Source organism: Caretta caretta, chromosome 6 (assembly GCF_965140235.1).
Source record: "Caretta caretta isolate rCarCar2 chromosome 6, rCarCar1.hap1, whole genome shotgun sequence".
NCBI classification, from domain to species: Eukaryota; Metazoa; Chordata; order Testudines; family Cheloniidae; genus Caretta; species Caretta caretta.
Genome location: NC_134211.1, coordinates 73644055 through 73669001, shown reverse-complemented (window position 1 = coordinate 73669001; position 24947 = coordinate 73644055). Strand labels below are relative to the sequence as shown.

The 24947-nt window shown below is 41.0% G+C and overlaps 1 protein-coding gene across 13 annotated transcripts in view; it reads left to right on the top strand.

The window, feature by feature from the left end:
* RYR3 (ryanodine receptor 3) overlaps positions 1 to 24947 on the top strand; it is a 564793-nt gene that overhangs the window by 434067 nt on the left and 105779 nt on the right. For 11 of the 13 annotated variants that reach the window (XM_075129725.1, XM_075129722.1, XM_075129720.1 and 8 more), the window contains exons 68-71: positions 15667 to 15754; positions 15863 to 15955; positions 20019 to 20039; positions 22079 to 22093. In XM_075129725.1, the coding sequence (XP_074985826.1) occupies positions 15667 to 15754; positions 15863 to 15955; positions 20019 to 20039; positions 22079 to 22093 (217 nt within the window). The remainder of the gene's footprint in view (positions 1 to 15666; positions 15755 to 15862; positions 15956 to 20018; positions 20040 to 22078; positions 22094 to 24947) is intronic. The other 2 variants (XM_075129723.1, XM_048854638.2) reach the window with 1 other exon arrangement.

Genomic DNA, 24947 nt, shown 5'->3' with positions numbered 1-24947 from the left:
CTAGCAGGATTGATGTGTCCCCATTAGAGCCCCTAGCAACCAGCTCACTATACCGTCTGACAATGAAGGCTGCCTTTTTAGTGACCATTACAGCAGGTCAAAGAATAGGGAAGATTCAGGCCCTCATAGCAGGTTGCCTTACATACTATTTCATAAGGACAGGGTCACACTCAGGCCTCATCCCAAGGTTGTTTCAGAATTCCATGTAAACTAATTTATATCCCAATATTCTTCCCAAAGACTCACTCTTCCTCAGAGGAACCTAAACTTCACATATTGTAAAGGTACTGTCATTTTACATCGACAGAACAAAATTATTCAGGAACACCCTAAGCTATTTATACCCTTTTCAGAGAGGGTTAAAGGACAGGCACTATCCCTTCAGAGACATTATCTAAATGGTTCTGTGACTGTATAGGAACATTTTGAGTGCTAGCCAAGTTATATCCACCTAGTCACTTTAGAGTTCATTCCACTAGAGCTCAGGCAGCCTCTGCTGCTGCCTGTTTGAAGAATTTCCTTGTTTCTGAAATCTTACTCCTGGAGATATTCTGTTCCACTGGGCACTCACAAAATTTATGTCCCCCACAGAAAATAGATTCTGCTGGAGAGAGGCTGCAAGTACACCTTTCGCCCACCAGGGGCTGCTTTGGCCCCAAAACAGAGGGCAGCTGAGTCATGGGCTAGAGTAGCCAGACACTGAGAGGGAGGGGGCACTGGTTGTGTTCCTCATAGCAAAGCCACGTGAGGAAGTATGGGATGTGGGGGGAACAGACAGAGCGGGGCACTTAAGGCTGCTGGGGTCACACAAACTGTGGTTCAGAATGGCTAGTCGGGGGGGGGGGACAGACCTAATGGGTGACAGCATTGAGCCAGGAGCTGAATAGGAGTGGGGGTGCTGGGACATATGGGGATAGGGGGAGTCTGAGTGGGGATGCAGGCCACATGGGGATGGGGGGAAGTGGCTGAGTGGGGGTGCAGGGACACTTGGGGACAGGGGGAAGGGAGGTGTAGGGACACAAGGGAACAGGGGCAGATGTGCCTGACTGAATGGGAGAGGTTAGGGGTCAGCCAGGGTCTGCATGGGGGAGGCTTCCCAGCTCCCTAATAATCTCCCTTGTGCACTCCCAAACCTGTTCCATACTTCTCCCACCCACACCCAGCAGCCCTCCAGGTTCACTCCCAGGCAATTACTTCCCTCTCCCTCAGCTCCTCCATTACCCCTGACTTCCCAAGCCTTTGCACTGCTTCTGAGGGGTGCGGGAAATGTGTTTCTATATTGTAGTTTAAATGAATTATTACTCAAAATTCTGTAAATATATCTAGTAAGGAATCTATTTGTAAAAACAAACAAACATTTCCTGAATCTTTTTTGTTGTCTTTATTGTTACAGGCATACTTGCTGACAGGTATTTTGAAATAAATTACCAAAAATAATTGAAACGGGTATGATTATATTATGTTATTTTGACAAATAAAATATGCAGAATTTTAAAATGTGCACAGAATTTTGGCACAGAATTCCCCCAGGGGTAAAATCTGTAGGGGAGCTACATAGATCTCAGTCCACACCTTTACAAGACACATTGTTAGAGGCTTCCAGATCAGAAGCTCACTTTGCTACGGCTGTTCTGGAGTCAGTGCTTAAGCAGGATTCCTACTGCCCACCTTCAAGCAAACAGACAACCGCTTGTCAATCATCAAGCATAGAATTCCTGTGGACAATCACTTGAAGAAGAAAGAACAGTCACTTACTTACTGTACAGTAACTGTGGTTCTGTGAGATATGTTTTCTAGATGGATTCCACCAACTGCCTTTCTTTCCTGCTATTATGAAATCCTGCCCCCCTGGGGTCCTGTATTGGTGAGGGCATTGAGGGATGGTTAGGCCCATTCTTCCCTTTATGCTCTTGGGTGGAGGGGCCTGGGAACATCTAGGGGGCAGGTGTGGCCCCAATGAACACTATTCATCAAAAGAATCTGGTCTCTCACAAATGGGGTGCACATGTACCAAGTGGAATCTATTTGTACAATACATCTCAAAGGCCCACAGTACTATAAGGTAAGTAACCAAGATAAGTAGCCATTCTTTTCTGCAGCCCAGCTTCTCCACAATTCTGGACATCCGCGCTGCTCTCCTCTCTCTGCACCTCCCAGAGGCTGATCAGCATTTGGCACCGCACAGTCTGGCCATGTCCCCACTGCTCCTGCTTGCTTCCAGACTCTTTTGGCAGTTTCTTTTGTTCCCTTCCTTACTCTGTCTATGTTAACTTCTCTGCCCAGTTTTTTTGAGGCAGTGGGGAACAGTGTTTTCCCTCCTCAGCATCCCTCCTCCTCCCTAAGTCAGTTAACCCTTTGGTGGTTTAACTCTGCCCCTTGCAGGGTTGGCAGAGCAGCCAAGCAAGCACCAGGTAAAATCTGTGTGCGGCAGCCTTCCCAGGCTTAGCAATGACAAGTTGTTCCCAGTGTACACCCAGCCTTCTGTCCCTAACTCCAATTATAAATCAGATAGGTAAGGGGGATGCCCTACCCGCCGACACAGCAATCAGGGAACAATGGACCAGGAACCCCAGTGCAGAGCAAGAAGAGGCTCCAAAAGTGAGGAGAACCCTGACCACTCAACTGAGAGGATATAAATCCTCAGGATGATCGCTGAAGAGCAGAAAGAGGGGACACTTGTGGGGCCACAAGTCCCCCTCCCTAAAGTGGGTTCTTAGTGTTTTGGGGAAATAAGTAGGGTTTCTAATCAGCCCCCTTCCCTCCCAAGCTGACCAGAAGGGCTCTGACAGTGAGTGCCCCCCACTTTCCAGTGAAATGGGACCCAATCAGGAGAATTCCAAGACAGACCTCACCAGGCCTTAAGGAGAGCAAGCTACAAGAAGGCCTCACCAAAGCTGAAGCAGAGATTCTACACTCCCAAAGTTCACAGAAAAGGTTAAAAATCCTAAAAAGGGTAAAAAGGAGGGGGAAAAAAGGCAAAATAAAAACCTAGAAGATATGAGTCTTCTGACTCCTCCTCCACCGAGAAAGGTGAGCTGTCTCGCTCTGAAATCCCTCTGGGCAGGCTCCTGAGAGTAAGTCTCAGAGTAAATTTCTCCCCTCAACATCCTTCCCTGGGGCTGCAATATCTCTTCAGTCCTTCTTCGAGGAGGTGATTAGTGTTGAATGGAACAAGCCTGATAGGGCAAACACATTAACAACAGTGACCTCAAAATCTAGCTGTAGCATCCCTCACCAAGGATATGGTTATTCCCTCAGAAAGAGAGTTCTTCATTAATGACCCCAACAATAGAAAAATGGAGACCACTCCCAGAAAGGGCATTGAAGCCTCCTCCACCACTGTCCCAGCATCTCTTTCATGGCTGGAAGATCTCAAATCCCTTAAAGACAGAGATCATGCTGACTTTGGCTCCACTTTAAAGAAAGTCTCCCTAGCAACAGTGTTTGTCGCCAATACTTCAGAGGATGCAATAAGGTTCTCAGCCTAAGCCATGGTCTCCAGCTCAGTAGCCAGGCGTCACTTATGGCTCCAACCCCTGGAAGGTGAGATGTTCACTCTAATCAAGTGCTATGCTTGGCCAAGTTTACAGGCTCCCTCCTTTTTGGAGAAAAAGGCTAGATATGGTGGTAGCTGACAGTGCAGCAAATCCAAAGTGTCTTTCTCTTCCCCTCCAAGTGCCCTCAAAAGGGAATATAGACCAGCCTTTAGGGAGAGAGGCATTCCTTTCACTCATCGTCCTCACAGAGGTACCAGAAAAGGGACAGCAGATTCCCCAAGGGAAAACAATGGAATCAAGGTCCAGGGAGAAAGTCCAGAGGGATCTCAGCCCTTGCAAAATCCACTTTGACAAAGATTGCATAGGCTTCCCTCCAGAGCTGAAATGGCAATATTTCCCATTTTCTAGAGGATTGGTTTTCACTGATGACAGACAAATGGGTTAGGGAAATAGTGAGCCAGGGATACTCCATCAAGCTGCAGGCTCCACCCCATCCATTCTTCATCTAGTTACCCATCTCCAACAACCCCATAAAACACTATCTGATCCAGGATGAAATATGCCATCTTCTGGATATGGGAGTCACAGAGAGTGTTTCAACAGAAGAAAGGCTCTCTTGGTTCCACTTTTGCTCCATCTTCTTAATCTTCATAAATTATTTAGATAATGGCATAGAGAGTACACTTATAAAGTTTGTGGATGATATAAATCTGGGAGGGGTAGGAAGTGCTTTGGAGGATAGAATTAAAATTCAAAATGATCTGGACAAACTGGAGAAATGGTCTGAAGTAGATAGGATGACATTCAGGAAGGACAAATGCAAAGTACTCCATTTAGGAAGGAACAATCAAATGCACACATACAAAATAGGAAATGACTGCCTAGGAAGGAGTAATGCGGAAAGGGGTCTGGGGGTTATAGTAGAACACAAGCTAAGTATGAGTCAACAGTGTAGAATTTTTGCAAAAGAAGTGAACATGATTCTGGGATGTATTAGCAGGAGTGTTGTAAGCAAGACATGAGAAGTAATTCTTCTGCTCTACTCCTTGCTGATAAGGAATCAGCTGGAGTATTGTGTCCAGTTCTGGGTACGACATTTCAGGAAAGATGTGGACAAGTTGGAGAAAATACAGAGAAGACCAAAAAATAATTAAATATCTTGAAAACATGACCTATGTGGAAAGATTGAAAACATTGGGTTTGTTTAGTCTGGAGAAGAGAAGACTGAGAGGGGACACGATAACGGTTTTCAAGTACATAAATGGTTATTACAGAAGGAGGGTGAAAATTGTTCTTGAGAACCTCTGAGGATAGGACAAGAAGCAATGGGCTTAAATTGCAGCAAGTGGTTTAGGTTGGACATTAGGAAAAACTTCCTAACTGTCATGGTACTTAAGCGCTGGAACAAATTGCCTGTGGAAACTCCATTATTGGAAGTTTTAAGAACAGGTTAGACAAACACCTGTCAGAAATGGTCTAGCTATTACATAGTCCTGCCTTAACTGCAGGGGACTGCACTGGATCACCTCCGAAAGTCCCTTCCAGTCCTACAGTTCCCTGTTTTTTTTTATTCTATGATTCTTCATTGTATAGAAGTGTATGGATGGTATCAGAACCTCAAAAGGATCAGCAAATGGATGAAGAAAATGAAGTTTCAGATGGAGATCCTGGCATCTATGGTGTCATCCCTGTCCTTGGGGGACTTCTTTACTTAAGTAGTTCTAGCAGCTGCATATTTCCATATCTTCATGAGACCATGTCACCTCAGACTTCTGAGGTTAATCTCCAGCAGCAATCATTATCAGTAGCAAACACTTCCATTTGGCCAGAGTTCTTACAAATAGGTTACTGGTGATAATAGCTAGACTCATGTTGCAGGAAACTCACCTGTCCCCTTTCCTAGATGACATCCTGATCAGAGCTCCATTGCAATCAGCTACAGGGCCACCTCTCAGGTGTTGAATCTCTTCAAGGTGGGCATCTTCATCATCAGTACCAAGAAAAGTTCGCTTGTTCCATCCTGGAATTTATTTTCTTGGTCCAGAGCTGCAAAAGACCTACCATAGCCTTCAACTGATAGGACTCCTGGTGTCGTGCATAGGGATCACTCCATTGGCACCGTCATGCATCAGAAATCTTCAAGTCTTCATACTAAAAGTCTGGGACGACTTCCCAAAAAACATGAAAGCTCAAGTATGGTTTCCAGCACAAGTGTTCAACTCCTTACAGTGGTCACAGCCACAACAATGTCCATAAAGGCATGCCCATCTGCCTTCCAGATCCTTTCATCCTTACAACCAACACCAGCCTGGAGGGCTGGGGAGCTCATTTGCAGACCTAAACAGCCTAGGGCCTCTGGAGCCAGGAGGAAAAGGCTCACAGCATAAACCTCTCAGAGAAGTTAAGCTAGTTCTGAAAAGGTTCTAGTCCACCCTAAGGCAGAACAATCTGATTCAATCAGACAGTACAATTGTGATTGCATATTTAAACAACCAAGGGGGAAATGAAGAGTCTGGCACTGCACATGTAAGCAATGGAAATAATGAGGTGGGCGGAACAGCTCCTCTTTTCCCTCAGAGCGATCCACATCAAAGGGGACCTGAACCAAAGGGTTCAGCAGGCATAGAGTCGTCAACTCGGAGTGGTGCCTGAATCACAAGGGTTTTGATCTCGTTGTTCAGACGTTTGGCCTTCCTTCAGCCAACCTGTTCACAAACTGTACCAATGCAAAGAGGCCAAGATACTTCACAAGGGAGGCAGCTGCATCAAGACAGATGCTTTATTGCAGAGTTGGCCTCAGGGCTCACTTTATGTCTTTCTGGGAAGGTGGTCCAGAAAATAAAACAAGAACAGGCGATGGTAATACTGAAAACTCCTCATTGGCTGAGGAGACCTTGGTTCTCAGGTCTGATAGAGCTGACGCTGGAGTCCACACACCAGCTTCTGTGGAGACAGGACATACCCTCACAAGATCCTCTTCTTTATCCAGACCCAAAATGGCTTCAGCTGACAACCTAGCTGTTGAGAGGGAATAACTAGAAAGTCTCGGTTTGTCTCCAGAGTCATTAAGACATTACTTTTTGCCTGTATGTGTGTATCAACAGTAAAAGCGCACTCCTCTATCTGGTCGATATTTAACAAATTGTGACAGGAGCATAGTGCAAATGCCAGAAATCCAGGAATTCCAGCCATTCTGGACTTTCTCCAAGTAGGCATAGACTGAGGCCTTCAGCTCGGTGCCATTGAATGTCAGGCTCTTAGTAGTATGCTATTTGCAGGATCCTTGGGCTCCCTGGCAGACAATCCACAGGTAGCCAGATTCGTCTGAACAGTCCAATTAGCCAGACCGGCTGTCAGGCCACTCTTCCCAAAATGGGACCTACCACTAGTTTTGAGAGCCTTGACAAGTCATCCCTTTGAGCCTGTGACTTTAAAGTCAGCCTTTTATTTATCCATTAAGACTTGTTTCTTAGTAGCCGTCATGTCCACCAGGCAAAAGCTGGCAGCCTTATCTATACAGGAGCCTTACTGCTTGTTCCACAAAGACAAAGTGGTGTTCAGGATACCAGAATTCTTTTTTTCCTAAGGTAAATTCCTCCTATGCTTCCCAAGACGCTGTGCTTCTTTCTTTCTATACCAAACAACATCCAACTGAAAAGTCATGGCGTACCTTAGATGTCAGAAGAGCACTGAAAAAATCTCAAGCATACAAGAATCCACAAAAAGATCAGGTCCCTATTTGTGTCCTTCCTCCTGAAATGCCAGGGACTCAAGGCTTCCAAGTCCTCCATCGCTAGGAGGATTAGACTATATACTGTGGAAGCCTACAAAATCATGAGAGGCTCCTGTCTGAGAAGAGATAAAGGTGCATTGCATGAGATCCTTAGCAACCTCCTGAGTGGAACAAGCAAGTGTGTCCACTTTGGAAATTTGCAAAATGGTCACTTGGAATACAGCTAACACCTTCATTAAGCACTACAAGGGGGACCTTCTATCTCCTACAGAGATGGCCTCCTTTGGCAGGAATACACTGCAGACAGTAGTTCAGAAATAAGACAGATGAAAGCGAGCTCACAAAAAGGGGGGTAATTCTTTCCTGCTAAACTTTTGTTTCATAACTCTCTTCCTCTGTGTTTTTAACTGCTCACTATTTCCCAGATGTCTAGAATTGTGGGAGATACTGGCCTGCAGAATGGAAATTGGAAAATTTCTTACCGATAATTTCCTTTCTGCTAGCAGCACCTCCCACAATAATGGACATCTCAGCAGATCTCCTCTCTTTGCAGTTTACGGAGGCAGATCAGTGTTTTGGCACAGCCCTGCCCCTCCTGCTTGCTGCCAGATGAGTTATTCCGAAGCTGTAAATCTTGGATAACATTTTGAACAATTATTCCAGAAATAACAAAATTACTACATTAGACCAAGAAAGATGGTGATATGGTAACGATTCCACTTGATATTTGATCCTTGGTTCATGGGCCATCTAGGGTCTGTAGAATTATGGGAGATGCTGCTAGCAGAAAGGAAATTATTGGTAAGAAATTTTCCATTTCCTTAATACACAGACTTCACAATACAAACACATGAGGTTTACCATCATGGAGTTCTAAAAGTGAAGGTCTAGGAAGTGTGTTAAAAGTAGATTTTTAATTCTGCCAACAAGTAGTCATTCAGGCTAAGAGAAGCAAATTGTTTCAAGACCAAAAGGTAGGATAAATAGGAACCTTCCAGCCCAGTCATGTCAAGGGCACTCCATGGATCTGTAAATTGTTTTAATTAATGTTCTGAAAAGTGTACAAATAGTAATTCTGATAGCTTTGACAACTGACACAAAGAAGAATAGTGAGCCCTCCTGAAAAATCAATAAGAAATAGAACAAAAGAACATTACTGACCTCAAGTCCTACTAAATTTAGTTAGCTCAGGAAAAGTGTGCAGTAGATTTAACAGAAGTTTAAATTCAGAGGGTAATCTAACTGAAGAATTCAGAATCTAAGGATGAATAAGGGCAGAGAAAAGACACAGCCAAGAGTAATTTAACACAATGGTACACAATCTCAATCCTATAAATAAAACCTTACTGATAAGGATTTCCGCTAAAAAGATTAAATTTCAGGAACAGTATGATCTGTGCAATGTGAAACTCTTCATAGAGGCCCAGAAATGGATATGGTTACATTAGTCCAGATATAGACGGGGTTCTTTATTTATAAAGTGTAAAAGGTCCCCTGTCCTAAGAAGCTTTATCTTCTAAGTCTCTGATCCAGAGGAACACGTAAGTTTTTGCTTAACTTTAAGCACATGAGCAGTCCCAGTGATGTCAATGAGACGTCTCATATGCATAAAGTAAAGCACATGTTTAAGTGCTTTGCTGGGTTGGGAGTGAAAGGCAGAATGTAGTTTTCCCCTTTTACTACAGAGTAGCCTATTTTCTTTAACTTGCAAAATGCCTAAGAACACTAGCACAAAGACAGTTTGAAAAGTTTTTAACTTGCACAAGACAGAATAAATCTTAAAGATGATGCTGAAGAAGAGATTTAAATAGAAGTAGAGATCCTTTTGGAGAATCCTGTTCCTTTTTCAAATTACACAAAAAATTATGTTGAGCACTATTAAGGTTGCAAAGTCAAGAACTCAAAAGTCAGGAAATGCAAGAATTAAGACTGTCTGTCCAACTTTAATTTTGGTCCCCTTGTGTACGTTTATTATGATACAGTTTTAAATACATGGTTGGATACTATTTTTTTCCACAGAATCCCTGCCTTGCTCATTGTACAGGATGGATGGTACTCCGTGAATGAGCAGATATAGAATCATAGAATATCAGGGTTGGAAGGGACCCCAGAAGGTCATCTAGTCCAACCCCCTGCTTGAAGCAGGACCAATTCCCAGTTAAATCATCCCAGCCAGGGCTTTGTCAAGCCTGACCTTAAAAACCTCTAAGGAAGGAGATTCTACCACCTCCCTAGGTAACGCATTCCAGTGTTTCACCACCCTCTTAGTGAAAAAGTTTTTCCTAATATCCAATCTAAACCTCCCCCACTGCAACTTGAGACCATTACTCCTCGTTCTGTCATCTGCTACCATTGAGAACAGTCTAGAGCCATCCTCTTTGGAACCCCCTTTCAGGTAGTTGAAAGCAGCTATCAAATCCCCCCTCATTCTTCTCTTCTGCAGACTAAACAATCCCAGCTCCCTCAGCCTCTCCTCATAACTCATGTGTTCCAGACCCCTAATCATTTTTGTTGCCCTTCGCTGGACTCTCTCCAATTTATCCACATCCTTCTTGTAGTGTGGGGCCCAAAACTGGACACAGTACTCCAGATGAGGCCTCACCAATGTCGAATAGAGGGGAACGATCACGTCCCTCGATCTGCTCGCTATGCCCTTACTTATACACTCTGAAAATATTCAGTATTTTGTTTTATCCTCATTGTTCAATGTGTAGCTCAGGCCTTATTTAGTGCACACTATTCAAACCTTGCTCTGAAGAGAGAATTAATAATATCCTCATGACATTTTCTATGTCTTGTCACTATAGTATCTGATTGCTTCACAAACATTAAGTAATTTATCTTCATAACACTCCTGAGAAGTAAGGGATAGTCATATTCCCATTTTACAGATGAGGAGCAGAGGTACAAATTGCTATAAATTTAAATTATTTTGGGTGCCAAACTTTAAACGACTACTACCTGATTTTTCAGAATACTTAGCATTCTATGCCACTTTCAAAGCACAGTTCCCATTAATTTCTGTTGTAGTTGTGAGTGCTCAGCACTTTTACAAATTAGACCCCAGGATCTCAACTTGGACACCCAGAAAATGAAAAACACACAGTTAGTGGCACCTGTCAAAAATCTAGTTTAAGTGGTTTGCCTAGCATCACATAGAAACTTTGTGTCAGAGGCTGGGATGCACTCCAGTTCTCTAGGGCAACATTCAACTATCTTAACCATGAGATTGTCCTTTCTCCTTTTGCAATCCCTTGCCAAAATCCAACTCTTTTGACAAATGAGACAAGAGTGTTACAGAGAAATGCCCTATTTACTACACAACCATAATTTATCCCCGGAGCAGGTCCACCCTGTGCCCTGAATGTGGCAGGGTTCCTGTGGAAAAAATAGTATTCCATCATGTAATCAAAGATCGTGTCATAATGCATGACTTGACTTTTACCGTGAGTGCTTCACTTTGCAACCTTAATAATGTTCTATTGATGTAGTTTTTTGTGTATAGTTTCCCATTTTTTAAAAAAGTAAACTGAAAAAAAACCCAGAAATTCCATCTCACGACACTCCATGGGCTGGAACCTTAAGATCCACTGCACATATCTCTGCCATTTGAATGGGGAACTGAAAGCAGTAGTAGGGTGTCATCCTTTGTGTCGACGAGCACTAGAGAGGGATGAAACAAACATTGTCAGTGAGTTTTACTGATATTGTCTCTCTTGACATTAGAGAAATGCTGAAACTCCAGAATCTTGGGTTACATTCCAGACTCTGGAGGGAAGTGTGTACTACTGGGCACAGACTCTTCTACCTGTCCCCCCCCCCCCCCCCCCAAAGCTTTGCCCTTTCTGCCTTGTCCCCTCTAACCTATCCCTGTTCCAATCCTTTCTCTTCCCTTGGCTCCTTATCCAAGTCCCATTCTTCTTCTGTACCCGGTCCCAGTCTTTATTCCTCAGGCTTTTCATCTCAGTCCCAGTTTCATTGCCCAGCGAGTCCCAGTTCTACCCTCCCTGTCTCCCCCTCTCCCTCTCCCTGGATCCCAGTCACAGACTCATTCTCTGGGATTTTCATCCCAACTACATCTCCCGCATCCCTCACAGCTCCTCCCCCACTCTTTTTCCTAGTGTCTTTGCCAAACTAGACTCAGTTTTCTCCTGCACCCCAGCTCCTTATCAGATCTGCCTCTCATCCATCTCTGCCCCCATCCACCCACTGGTTCCTAGTCCAAGTGTCCTTGTCCATCCAGTCTCATCTTCCCTCTCTACCGTGCTTCTTGTCTGATCTCAATGGTGCCCCCCACAGCCAACTGGCTCCCAGTCATTTCTCCCAGTCTACTCCCACCCCCAGTTTCTTCCACTGGTGTTCAGTCCCCGTCTCTCCCTGACTCTGTCGTATTCTGCTTGTTCCAGCTTTCTTTGCCCCTTCACAGTTCCCTATTGCAGACTCCACTCCCTGCCTCCCATTCCTAGCCACCCCTTCTCCACCAGTGAGTCCAAGTGTTCTAGCCAGCCATTTCCAATCACAATTTCTCTTGCTCCCATCTCCAGTCCAAGCCTTACTAGATTCCTAGTCCCATCCTAGTCTTTTCCCTCCCCCGTTTGTCCTGCTTTTCTCCCTGCTGCATTCAAATCACTCCCTGGATGCCAGCAGGTGGGTTGAGAGCACAAGAGAGAGAGGCTCCCTGCTCTCTGTTCCAGTGCTCGGTCCCAGCCCAGCCCAGGGCAGCTGGAAGCAGTCATTACAAGGAAAGTCTGGCTTTGCCCCATATCCCTGGGCTGGAGAAAGCTCGGCCTCTCTCTGAGGTGATGTGTGCACAGTCTGGTCAATACACGGGGCTGTGAGGGGATGGGGCATGCTGAGTTGTTTTGTGGGGAGGGTGCATGCACAGTCTGGTCAGCACTAAGGACAGTGAGAGGCTCAATCATACCCATTGTAGATGAATCTTCTGCAATTTTAACTGCTAATGTCAGAGAAGTATCTACTGAGCATGTGCAAACTGATGTTTCAGAGATTTATAACTCTGCCAAATTTGGTTGATCCCTGTCAGTTTTCAAATCCCAGTTCCAAAATTTGGAAATGGATTTATTCAAAGCAAAGGTCACCCGAATTTCTTTACATGGGCAAAATAACATATTTTCCCTTAACCTCATTCTCAGAAATGGCTGCAACTGTTTTGGCTGGAATTTTTGTCTTGGCAAAAAAAAAATCAGCCTGAGGCAGACACCCAGCATGGAAAATTGCAGCCTGGACTGTTAAAGTTCCGCACAATTATAAGCAACTGAAAACAGGGTCTAATAATGGGAAGGGTTAGGCAACCTTATTAATAGGTAGTGCTACCAGCCTTGGCTATACTACTGTTGTCCCTAGAGAAGGGACCTACTGAAAAATTCATTCCTAGAAAGCAGTTGCATTTGCACAGTCAGCACTTATGCAAACTAAAACCCAAAAACAGAATTGAGTTTGGAAGCACAGACGGTGAAATTCTGCCCTTGGAGGAGTTGCATGCTTGAAATTGAGGGACAGTTTGACTGCCTGGGAGTTATCCTCTGAATGAAATGTTCCAAAAGAGTACTTCCAAAATATTAGTCATAAACCTCAGACATGAATTATTTTTGTGCTGACTTATTCTTGCAAGAACTATTTCTAGTGCAGAGAATAAACTTTTATTTTGTTTATTATCTTCTCTGGTTTCTCCAAGGGCATTCCACAGTGGTAATAGAGACATATAGGCTCCCAACCATTCTCCATCTCTGGCAATTTTTAAACCAAGATTGATTGTGTTTTTAAAAGACATGCTCCAGTTCAAAAGGAATTATTTTAGAGCAGTTCTATGGCCTGTGTTATATAGGCAGTAAAACTAGATGATCATCATGATCCCTTCTGGATACAGCACTGTAGCTGGCCACTGTAGTGCTGTTGTGTAAATGCTTCCCACATCAATGGAAGGGGGTTTTCTGTCTATGTATGTAGTCCACCTCTCTGATAGGTGAAATTCTTCCATCGATCTAGCTGCATCTACAGTGGGGATTAGGATATAACTGCGTCACACAGATTTTTCAGTCCTAAGCAATGTAGCTAGGTCGACCCAAATTTTATGTGTAGATCCAGCCCTATTAATCTATGAACCAAACAGTGTCTTGTTATGTAGACCAGGGATCAGCAACCTTTCGCATGCAGCCCGCCAGGGTAAGCCCCCTGGCGGTCCGGGCCGGTTTGTTTACTTACTGCGTCTGCAGGTTCGGCTGATCTTGGCTCCTACTGGCTGCAGTTTGCTGCTCCAGGCCGATGGGAGCTGCGGGAAGCAGTGGCCAGCACATCCTTCGGCCCGCGCCGCTTCCCGCAGCTCCCATTGGCCTGGGACGGCAAACTGCGGCCAGTGGGAGCCGCGATCGGCCGAACCTGCGGATGCAGCAAGTAAACAAACCAGCCCGGCCCACCAGGGGGCTTATCCTGGTGGGCCGCATGTCAAAGGTTGCCAATCCCTGATATAGACACTTTCAGAACCCTAGCTTCATAAGGAAATTTCTATTCTTTATTGATCTTTTTTACTAAAAGTTTTCTCTTTAGAGCATTGAAAATGATCTACTTCTGCAGTGCCAGTTTTGGCATGTGAAGATCCAGAATCTAGTTCTAGCACCTTTGGTGAAAAGTAGAGAATGGTTCGAATAAGAAAGTACACAGAAGAAAAAGATTTTGAAATATCTTTAACCCAGTGCATGATATTTTCATGGTGAACAAGTGAATATCATGGAGCCAGTGTACCCAATCAGCTGCAAAGATGATCAGGGCAGGTTATGTGAATGTAAAGTCTGTGTGGCTATTTTAAACAAAACACCTAAAGCTTACATCAGAAATACTCAACTTCTCTTTAGTTGTAATGGGTGATTTGCGTGCAGTTTATAAAGCACATGATCATGAAGCACTTAGAGGAGAGGAAAGTGATCAGGAACAGTCTGCATGGATTCACCAAGGGCAAGTCATGCCTGACTAATCTAATTGTCTTCTATGATGAGATAACTGGCTCTGAGGATGAGGGGAAAGCAGTTGACATGTTATTCCTTGACTTTAGCAAAGCTTTTGACGCGGTCTCCCACAGTATTCTTGCCAGCAAGTTAAAGAAGTATGGGCTGGATGAATGGACTATAAGGTGGATAGAAAGCTGGCTCGATCATCAGGCTCCACGGGTAGTGATCAATGGCTCCATGTCTAGCTGGCAGCTGGTATCAAGTGGAGTGCCCCAAGGGTTGGTCCTGGGGCCAGTTTTGTTCAATATCTTCATTAATGATCTGGAGGAGGGTGTGGACCTCTGCAAACTTGCTGAGGACACTAAACTGGGAGGAGTGGTAGATACGCTGGAGGGTAGGGATAGGATACAGCGGGACCTAGAAATTAGAGGATTGGGCCAAAAGAAATCTGATGAGGTTCAACAAGGACAAGTGCAGAGTCCTGCACTTAGGACGGAAGAATCCAATGCACCGCTACAGACCAAGGACCAAATGGTTAGGCAGCAGTTCTGCAGAAAAGGACCTAGGGGTTATGGTGGACGAGAAGTTGGATATGAGTCAACAGTGTGCTCTTGTTGCCAAGAAGGCTAACGGCATTTTGGGCTGTATAAGTAGGGGCATTTCCAGCAGATTGAGGGTTGTGATCGTTCCCCTCTATTCGACATTGGTGAGGTCTCATCTGGAGTACTGTGTCCAGTTTTGGGCCCCACACTGCAAGAAGGATGTGAAAAAATTGGAAAGCGTCCAGCAGAGGGCAACAAAAATGATTAGGGGACTGGAACACATGACTAATGAGGAGAGGCTGAGGGAACTGGGATTGTTTAGTCTGCGGAAGAGAAGAATGAGGGGGGATTTGATAGCTGCTTTCAACTTCCTGAAAGGGGGTTCCAAAGAGGATGGATCTAGACTGTTCTCAGTGGTAGCAGATGACAGAACAAGGAGTAATGGTCTCAAGTTGCAGTGGGGGAGGTTTAGGTTGGATGTTAGGAAAAATTTTTTCACTAGGAGGATGGTGAAGCACTGGAATGGGTTAGCTAGGAAGGTGGTAGAATCTCCTTCCTTGGAGGTTTTTAAGATCAGGCTTGACAAAGCCCTGTCATGATTTATTTGGGGATTGGTCCTGCTCTGAGCAGGGGGTTGGACTAGATGGCCTCCTGAGGTCCCTTCCAACCCTGATATTCTATGATTCAGGCCATGAACCAACTTCCAGTGCCGTCAGAGATTCTTTCTAGAGTTGAATGAACCCTTTACACTCTGAGGGAATAGTGATTCATGATAGACATAAAGAGAAGTTGCATTAGCACTTAGAATGTTTGAGTGCCACTTCACTTCATTCTAAAGTTAGCAACACAAACACAACCACTTAGTCAAATACCGTAATAATATTTATGTGGAGTTAATTCTTATTGTAAACATGACTTGTTTTTCTTTTCAGAGCAAATTGGCTCAAGAAACCAGATGCAGATTCTGATGAACTTTTCCAAATGGTAGCTGAGGTTTTTATCTTGTGGTGTAAATCACATGTAAGATGTCATTTCTCATTTGTTATCTTCCAGTTTTCTGTATTTGCATATATAAATGTGGCGCACACAATCTTCATGACTTCAACTTCTTAGTGATTTTTGTTTTAGAACTTCAAGAGAGAAGAACAAAATTTTGTGATTCAGAATGAAATCAACAATTTGGCATTTTTAACAGGCGACAGCAAGAGCAAGATGTCTAAAGTAAGTTAATAAAAATTTTAAGATCAATTAAACCTGAATCATATTTTTCACTTTTTTGATATTTAGTCAGAATAGCTCTGAAAGTATAACCAAATTGCTGCTTTTCTGCTGATAGAGCACACAAAAATGCAGTTGCTTTTTTTTTATAAATATGAAGAAACTTTCTGTGCAGAAACTAGTTATACTTATCACATTTTATGATGAAATGTTTGCTGAATAAGCATGGAAGGAAACCATTTACATACGTTTGCAAAAAGCATTAGAAAGATTACATGTACAAAAGAATGCTTATCTTAAAAGCAGCAGTGTGGCCTTTTTAGTGTATTACAAGTTCAATATTTTGTGAAAATTATGCAAGGAAACATTTATAGCCTGATTTCTCTCCCCTGAAGTCAGTAGGTGTTTTGCCATTTACTGTAAACGGAGCAGTATGGGCTCATCCTCTGCATATATCTGTTTATGTATATGTACAGGATATACGTTAAAAGAAAAGGAGTACTTGTGGCACCTTAGAGACTAACCAATTTATTTGAGCATAAGCTTTCGTGAGCTACAGCTCACTTCATCAGATGCATCTTGCTTTGTTGTTTATTACTGACAGCATTCATCTCTCTTTTATTCATTTTTGTAACATGCCCAGATACCAGGGTGATGCCTGCAAAATATATTTTGATATACATGTGATGGAGAAAATGTATGGTAGAGTGGCTTAAAGGTTTCATTGGCATGAGCTGAGGAAGGTCGCAGTACTCAACAGCAAACCCATAAGTGAATTGCACAGGTTAATTCCAGACTAGTGTTGATGAAAACATACCACAAAACACCACCCTGTATTTTATATATGTCACAGATTTATAGAAAACCTATTTTAAAATTTTCTACGGTGGTTTTAAAAAAATAAATGTGGGCTTATGATGCTTTTGCAGGGTGCCCGGAACTATAAGCCATTGCATTACCCCTCTGCATCAGCAAGACACAGCTTTGGTGGCGATTAGACTATGCCAGCGCCCTGCCACACCAGTCTAGCTGCCTCAACCGCAAATTCCTTGAGACTGTGCCAGTCTCAGCCTTGCCTTGCAGATAACAGTCAGTGAATTACAGTTCCCAAATCCCCTGAAAGAGTGTTCCTTTGCCATGTCTAGCCGCTATCGCTGGACGCTCACAGAAATTACCAATGCCGCTGCCTCCAAAGAGACAATGCACACACAAGCCTGTTAGTCTTGCTGAGGACCCACACTTTACTTTAATACACAGAACTAAGGTGATTGTATGGTCAAAACAAAAATAAGTTTATTAATAAGGAAAAGATATTTAAGTGATGGCAAGCAAGGGTAATAGAAACAGAAAGTGGTTAGAAATAAAAACAAAAATAAAACACACTTTCTAGTGTCTAAAACTTAACAAATTATAATGCTGGTCTCAGGAAGTTTCTCGCTTAGTTAGTTCTCAGTGTCCTCAATCCGCATGGCTAGAGAATCCACCTTTTACAGATTCAGAGAGTACTTGTGGAGGCAGAGGGGTAACATACGGTGACTTAGTTCTGAGCGCCCTGAGAAAGTGTCTCAGGACTCATGGTAACTAAGGTAGTCTAACGTCAGAGGACACGAAGAGACAGAAAGTATATACCTCTAAATTTATTTTAAAATCTCTGTAAATTACCATGTAGTTTCTTTCTTAAACATAAAAATGTCATAAATTTAAAATGCAGCATTTGGGGACTAGTAAGACTAAAACTAAATTGTGTCCTGCAATGAAACATTTGAACTGTCAAGATATCAGACTTTGTACTTGTTCCTGACTAAAAAGTGCCCATCCTAGGCTTCAGACCAGTATCATTTAGAGAGGAAATTCTACATTCGGAGGAAAGAATGAAACATTTTTGTGGGAAGCTGATTTGTGTTTGTCTGTTTATTAAAAAGCAGCTACTTTAAGCCACTTAAGGGATTTGAAATGTTAGTATAATCCTGTATGGGAAGATGAATTAGTGGGCACAGTGTAGGTGAGATAGGAAGAAATGCATAGTAAATGAAATGTATCACACTGTTCAGTAGTTTATCACATGGCTATCACCACATATATATGAGGGGAAAGTGTGTGGATGGATAGATACGTAGATAAACATACACACACATACTATATAGATTATATTTATATATTGTATATAATTTTGTATATAAAATATATATTAGAAATAAACAAAGGAGTCAATAATTGGGACAGAATTCACTCCAAATTAGGTTTAGAATAGGATCTGGGGCTTTGTTTTAAAGCCAAATTAAGGCTTTGCTATAGTTTTGGTGTTGCCAAAGTGTTTTAAACTGTTCCTGTGATATTTTATCCCAAAAAGACTTGAAATGATATGAAGTGTCTTCTATATAGAATAGGGGAAATATCATAAGAACTGTTCTTATCAGGGAATTTCAGCCACATCTGAACTGCAAAACAGAAAATACATACTACCTGTTGTTGGCTCCAGTGCAGGATCAAAATCATAGGAATTCAAAACCAAATGAATAGCCACACAGAATGAGTAGAGGTTTGGATTTGGGATTAAAGTTTTGCCCATCTCTCATTTGTTATTTTTATATAAAGTATATATAATTTATGGGTAAATCTGTACACTTGCTCAAAGGTATACATGTGTTCATATATAGGTGTGAGAGTGAATCTTTCTATCCAAATGCAGTGCATACAAGAGTATAAGTAGATATGGAAGTATAGTGTTTCTGTGGGTTGTGAATGGTTATCGCAAATGTCTGAATGTAAATAATGGTTTATACTGTTCATGGTTAAATATTTTATTTATATGGTACCATATATGCAGGAGTGATTGCAGAGGAATTCATTCATGTAGGTAGGCATTTGTTTTGTGATGAGTAAAATATCATGATGTGATACAGGTGCAGCACCACTTTAAGTGTTTTTAATGCATCATTCAGGAGAGGTGGAAATAAACAATGTTTCTTAACACACTTTGTATGTATTCAGTACTATTACTAAAATAAGTGAACATTGTAACAGGAAACTGATGGAAATGTTTTAGATGTGGAAAAATTATAAATTCCATCAGTTTTGAAATGTAGTTGATTGGTTATAAGGTTTGCCATTTTCTTCTTCTTGTTGTTGAGCAACTAAATAGTAGAGTAAATTATATGACAGGACTTCCGTTTCATAATGCTGCTCATTTTAACATTCACCTTAATGTAAGCAGTATTTTGATATTAAGGAGCTCAAAACTTTCCACTTCCTTATTGTGTCATCATTCATCATATTGTATTTAGTGCTGGAATTTAGATCTACTATTTATGAATTGTAACAAATAAATAAGTGTATATGTACATAGAGTAAATATTATTAATATAAATGTTAGCTATATTGGCCCAAATTGTCTGCTGTGATGCGACTGTTCCGTGCCATGCTATTGGCAGATGCTGGACTTAATGTCAGTGCAGCTAGTAACTGAGTGTCCTCTGTTGCTATGGAGCTACTGTAGATGTTCCTACAGCGGCTCACTTCCTGGCTGGTGGTGCACAGGACAGAACTGGGTTAAGAACAGGTGTGGCTGGGGTTTCTCTGTGCCCCAGAGATCTTCCACCCTCTGGTTTGGCACCTTAAAGTATTGTTAACCGGTGCAAAATATAGCAGCCCTTATGCTGCTCTAAATTATTCCAGGGTTTGGCCTGGTGCACAGTCAATAAGCAGGGAAGCACAAAAGTAGCTTTATTCTCCTCCCCCCCCCCCTATTTCTGAACTCTACTCTGTACTCCTTAAATGTAGCCAGAGTTCTGGGCAATTATCTATAATATATGTGATGATACTTATGTATAATATATATTTATATAAAATAGAAGAAAGTGGGAGGATATATATAAATAAAATCTTTTTAGTGGATAAAGTTTTAATATCTACAATCTCTAACAGATGGGTATACTATAACCCAAACGTTGATAGAGTATCCACTGTATATTTAGACTATGCAATACTTGTTTGTTAATCTTTATTAAGATAAATGTATTTAAAGCTGAGCAAGTTTTTTAATTTTTCTTTTCTGAAAAAATGGCAGCAGATTGCTCGGAGGGGAATGGTAAGTTAGATAATATTTAGTATGAGAAAGACTGGTTACTTGGACTGCATTGAAATAACAGATTTGTGGCAGAGAAAGTGTTGAATATTTAAACTTATTCCACTCCACTAGTGTTTTATTTTTCCAATCCTCCTTAGACTTTTTGATAATGTAGCAGATTTTATAAAGATATAAGTATTCCATATTATGTTTTACACATGATCTGTATACATTCCTACACATACACCTGTGCATGTATATATTATATGAATATGTGTGTAATATGGACAGAAGCAAATTTGCAAGCTGGGGTGCCTAAAGTTATGTGTCTAAGTCCGTATGTAGGTACCTTGTAAGCAGCTTCATTTTTAAGGTTGCTAAGTATCTGCAGCTCCTACTGAAGTCATATCTAATGGGCCCACATTATAAAACTTGCGTCTTGATTTTTAGAAAGTGTTTTGATAGGTCCTTTGTAAGAGTCTGAGGTAGTCATGGAATCCAGGTTTGTATTATTATGTATAATTTCAGGAGTGGCTGGATCCAGATTTTTTGTTTGGTTCTATTTCTACTATACACACTGTTTAGAAATCTTATATTTAGTCTGAATTTCATGCTATTTAATGCTTTATTGTGGGTTTTTTATCTCATCTCCTTGAATCTACTCAGCTTCTGAGACTATGTTTCCATGAATTAGTACGTTGTTCGGCAGCATGCAATAAATCATCAGTGGATTACTGTAATAGTCATCCCTAATGAATGAAATGGGATTAACCTCACTGGCGCACTTACCATTTATTATATGTGTACTATGTCATGTCTGCAAAGCATATAAAGGCCTTATTTTCCTTATTCAGTTAAAATTCCCATTGAAGGTGTTCCCATTTGCCAGATTAAGGTGTTTAAGATCTGGAAGGGTTAAAGATTTAATTTACTGTAGTTGTTCAGAGTTGTAGAAATAATAATATGTTTCCCACTATTACATATGTAAGGGAAAAAAGACATGTATAACCATAGCTAATCCTCAGTCCTTCAGGACCCAAAATGAGAGACTCTGTGCTTTTTAAAGTGTCACAAGGACACACAGATAACCAAAAATAATTGAAGGAGGAAGCTTAAAATAATGTGAAGTACTTTTCTTAAACCTGGACAAAGTTTTCTATTACATTATTTTTGCATGCTAAGGAACACTCCTCAGTTGACTGTTGATTAAATTAGTTAGTTGATGGGTGGGGATGGGTGCTTAATACTAATTATGAATAGTTGATATTTATGTTATGTTAATTTTGTGTGGCATCCTGATATGACTTTGGGCAACAAATAATTTCATCTATAAATAAAATCCTGGTGTAAATTTTTATGCTTAAACAGAGATTTAAAAAAACTAAATGTATATGTGAGGAGGGAAATTTGAGTCTAAAATGAATACTTTTTCTCATTATGAGCTACAATTAAGAGATATCAGGCATTACTTTTGCACTCTGTAACACTGTATAAGAAATTGGAATTTCTTGTTATAAAATAAGAATACTACTTTAATAAATAAAATGCTATATCTGGTTGTATATTTACTGTGAGGTTTGTTTTTCACTTTTATTCTAAGCATAATTTTGTTACAACCAAGATTTAATTTAATAATAAAAGGAAAATTATACTGCTGATGATTGAAATATTCTTCACTGTTGGAGTGTCCAGAGTCCCAAGTCACTTGTCCTATATTACATGAGGGAAACCTAGAATTTAGCATATGGATGTTGTGGCTTACTGGATTTATCCACATCTGATACAGCAGTCACTGGAACTATTCAGTATGCCATGTGTTTGAGAAATAACAACTGATAAATTTAAAAGATAGATTATTTGGTAGGAATTAAGATGAGTAATAAATCATTACTTCATTAAGACCACCTTAACTATACACTCATAGATTCATGATGTTCTAGCTACAAACTTGTTTTAGTTACTCTTCTGATGTTGTAGGCTATTTTTATTACTAACTTGTAAAACTTTCATCATTTCATCTGTTTTACTTACTTTTTTCCTTGTATTTTTCTTTCATACAGGCCATGCAAGTAAAGGTACAGGTCAAAGTGCATGATGTGTCTTTATGTTTTCGTTTTAGAGATGGCCAGGCTCTAAGCGTTCTTTCCATTGATCATAGCAGTGGCGTCACAAAGGGAAGGCACAGGCTCCACTCCTGATAAATTTCCTTATTGCAAAACTGGCCATATTTGATTAGACCACCAGATTTTCGCCCCTTAACAGGCCCAGATGCTCCTTCAATGTAAAAATTTAGTCCATTACACTACTTATTAATTTTTAAGGTTACATTCTACTTCTGCTGCCTTCTGCCTTCTGTTACCTTGTTTAATATGTTGAATCACTCACCAGGAGACCACTTCCTAAGTATACCCAAAGGAAACATCGTGTTTGGTTTGTGACTTTCTAAGTCAAATATAAGGGTAAAATATTGTATCAGAGTAACTTCCATAGCACTCCCTACCCATGATGTTTAGCAAGATTGCATGAGATGTTGTAAAATCAGTCCTCCCAAAAAAATTTTAAAAACATACCTTCTTGTTGTGTGGCTGGGTGGGTGCTTGGACCATACCCACTTTTTCCCTACCTATTCTATTCAGAGATTCCCTATTCCCCAGTGATCTATGCTTAGTTCATCTTCCTTTCCATCTTTCAAATGACATTTCTGAAGTGAAATTGTAGTTTATACTATCTGACCTCAGGCTGGAGTTCCTAGGCACTAATAATACAGATAATAAATAAATATATAATAATAAACATAATAATACTGTCAGACCTTGTCAAGTAAATAGGTGTGGGCTTTATCAGCACTGGGATGAGAGGCCTCCAGGAAAAAAATAGCCTGACAATTTTTGAAAGAATTATGAATGTTAACGCCAATGTCCTGGCCAACTTTGGCAGTTATATTCTGCCTACATGAATTCCCTTTGCATCATAATTATATTTGCAGTTCTTCCAGTTCTGTTGGCAAGTCCTTCTCCCATTGACCTCTATGGGCGTGTTTCCATTAGCATCAGCAGGCTTAAGGCCTTAAGCAGTTAACAGTTTAGTGTCCACTTGTGCTGCTAAACAACTGGTTGTATTTCACCCCAGAAGTGACAGAAAAAAATGTCTTTTCATCATTGCAAACAATTTGGACAAACTATATCCAATTTTATCATGTCTCACACATATCTAGTGAAGACATTGTTTTATTTATGCAGATATCTATCACTATAGTGGGAGGCATTGTTTTGTTGTCACCAATAGTTGAAATTTCTCTGCCTAGTTCTACTTGCATATTTACCAGCAGGAGTTAGTGTTTCCTGCAGTGCCACTTTAGGAAGGCAGAAGTCTAGTGGCAAAGGAAGAATGGGTCACCTCTTCACCATTTTCAAATGTATTGATTTTAAGTGCATTTGTTACTCTCACACACCTTCCACTCTCAATTACAATTGAAAATAAAGAAACTTTGATGGGCAAAATATCCCTCCCACGAATAGAGGTGAGAAAAAAAAATATGGCTTCCTCTTCTTAAGATGCCTCCCATATTTAAGAGGCACGGTGACGCCACTGGGTCCCAGTGATACATTGTGGCATTCGTTTGTCTGCTATCGAAGTAGAGTACAAATAATGTCATTGTAAATATAGTGCCATTACAACAAAGCTACTATAGAAAACTTTTTCTAAGGCACTTCCAAAAGCAAAGCTTTAAGGCAAAATACTCTCTTGCAGTTTCTAGTTCCTTAAGAAAGGCAACCACATCCACTTTGTGTACCCTCTGAATTGCTAAACAGTTCGTCTAAGTAATGCTGCCTGCAAATACAGTGGTCACCATTTGAAAGAGAGCATTTGGCCAAAATTTACTACAGAGTGGAATATAGATTACTACCATTTTCCTCTATTCTTCTAGTAGATATCATCTATTGTAACTGTGGTAATGATTGGCAGATGATGTAGTTTAATGGCCTCTACTGTATCCTTACATGTAACTTGTACAGTATAATATGAACACAATAGGCATTAGCATTTCATTTACAGAGAGAAGAGGATGTGGAGGGTTAAGTGCAAGCATCTGCTCTTTGTAGTTTTTCATATGCTGAAGGTCCAATCCTGAGCTCTAATCTCCAGCAAAATTCCCCTTAAATTCAATGCGAATTTAGTCTAGATTTGGAACTCAGGATTGGGCTATTTATGTTGCGGTGGTGGTCGTTGTCATTTACCATAAGCTCATTAACCATATGGGTCTGTTTTATGATAAACAATTCTATTGCTAAGAGCTTTGATTTGCTATCTTAAATCCAAAGAAGAAATGCTTTTTTAATATTTTATTTTAATTAACATCTCACGTTGTTTAATATGGTTAGACAGATCAAATATTATTCTATTGTGTTCACTTCTCTTTCCTAGGACAACCTTTCTCTCGTACCTTCGGTGACCAAAGCTGCTGATGGTTTAGTTTGATGTCATTACAGAATTGCTTACACTACAACCCAGCCAGCACAGTCCTGTTTTACAGCTACACCACTTCCTTATTGTTTGGTTGAACTGAATTCTGTGCCTTTTAGATTTTAATCTTTCTCAGGCAGCAGCAATGCAGATTAGCACCATCCATGTATGTAGGACTAAGACCTTGGAAAATCTTATCTGGAATAATCCTTAATAAAAACTTAAGCAACAGGAATTGAATTGTCTCTTTAAAAATGCAAACAAGCAGTCTATTATAATTATGAATCAGTTTTTAGTTACATGTGCCTGTCTGATTCAAGATGTGTGTAAGACCCAGAAGTTATAGTTACATGTATGCACATACATAGGTTAGTATTATGAAAATGAGTATTACTATCACATTATTGCATAGCAGGAAGTTTTCTTTTTGTTTTGTTTTTTTTTACATTTTCCACATAAACTATA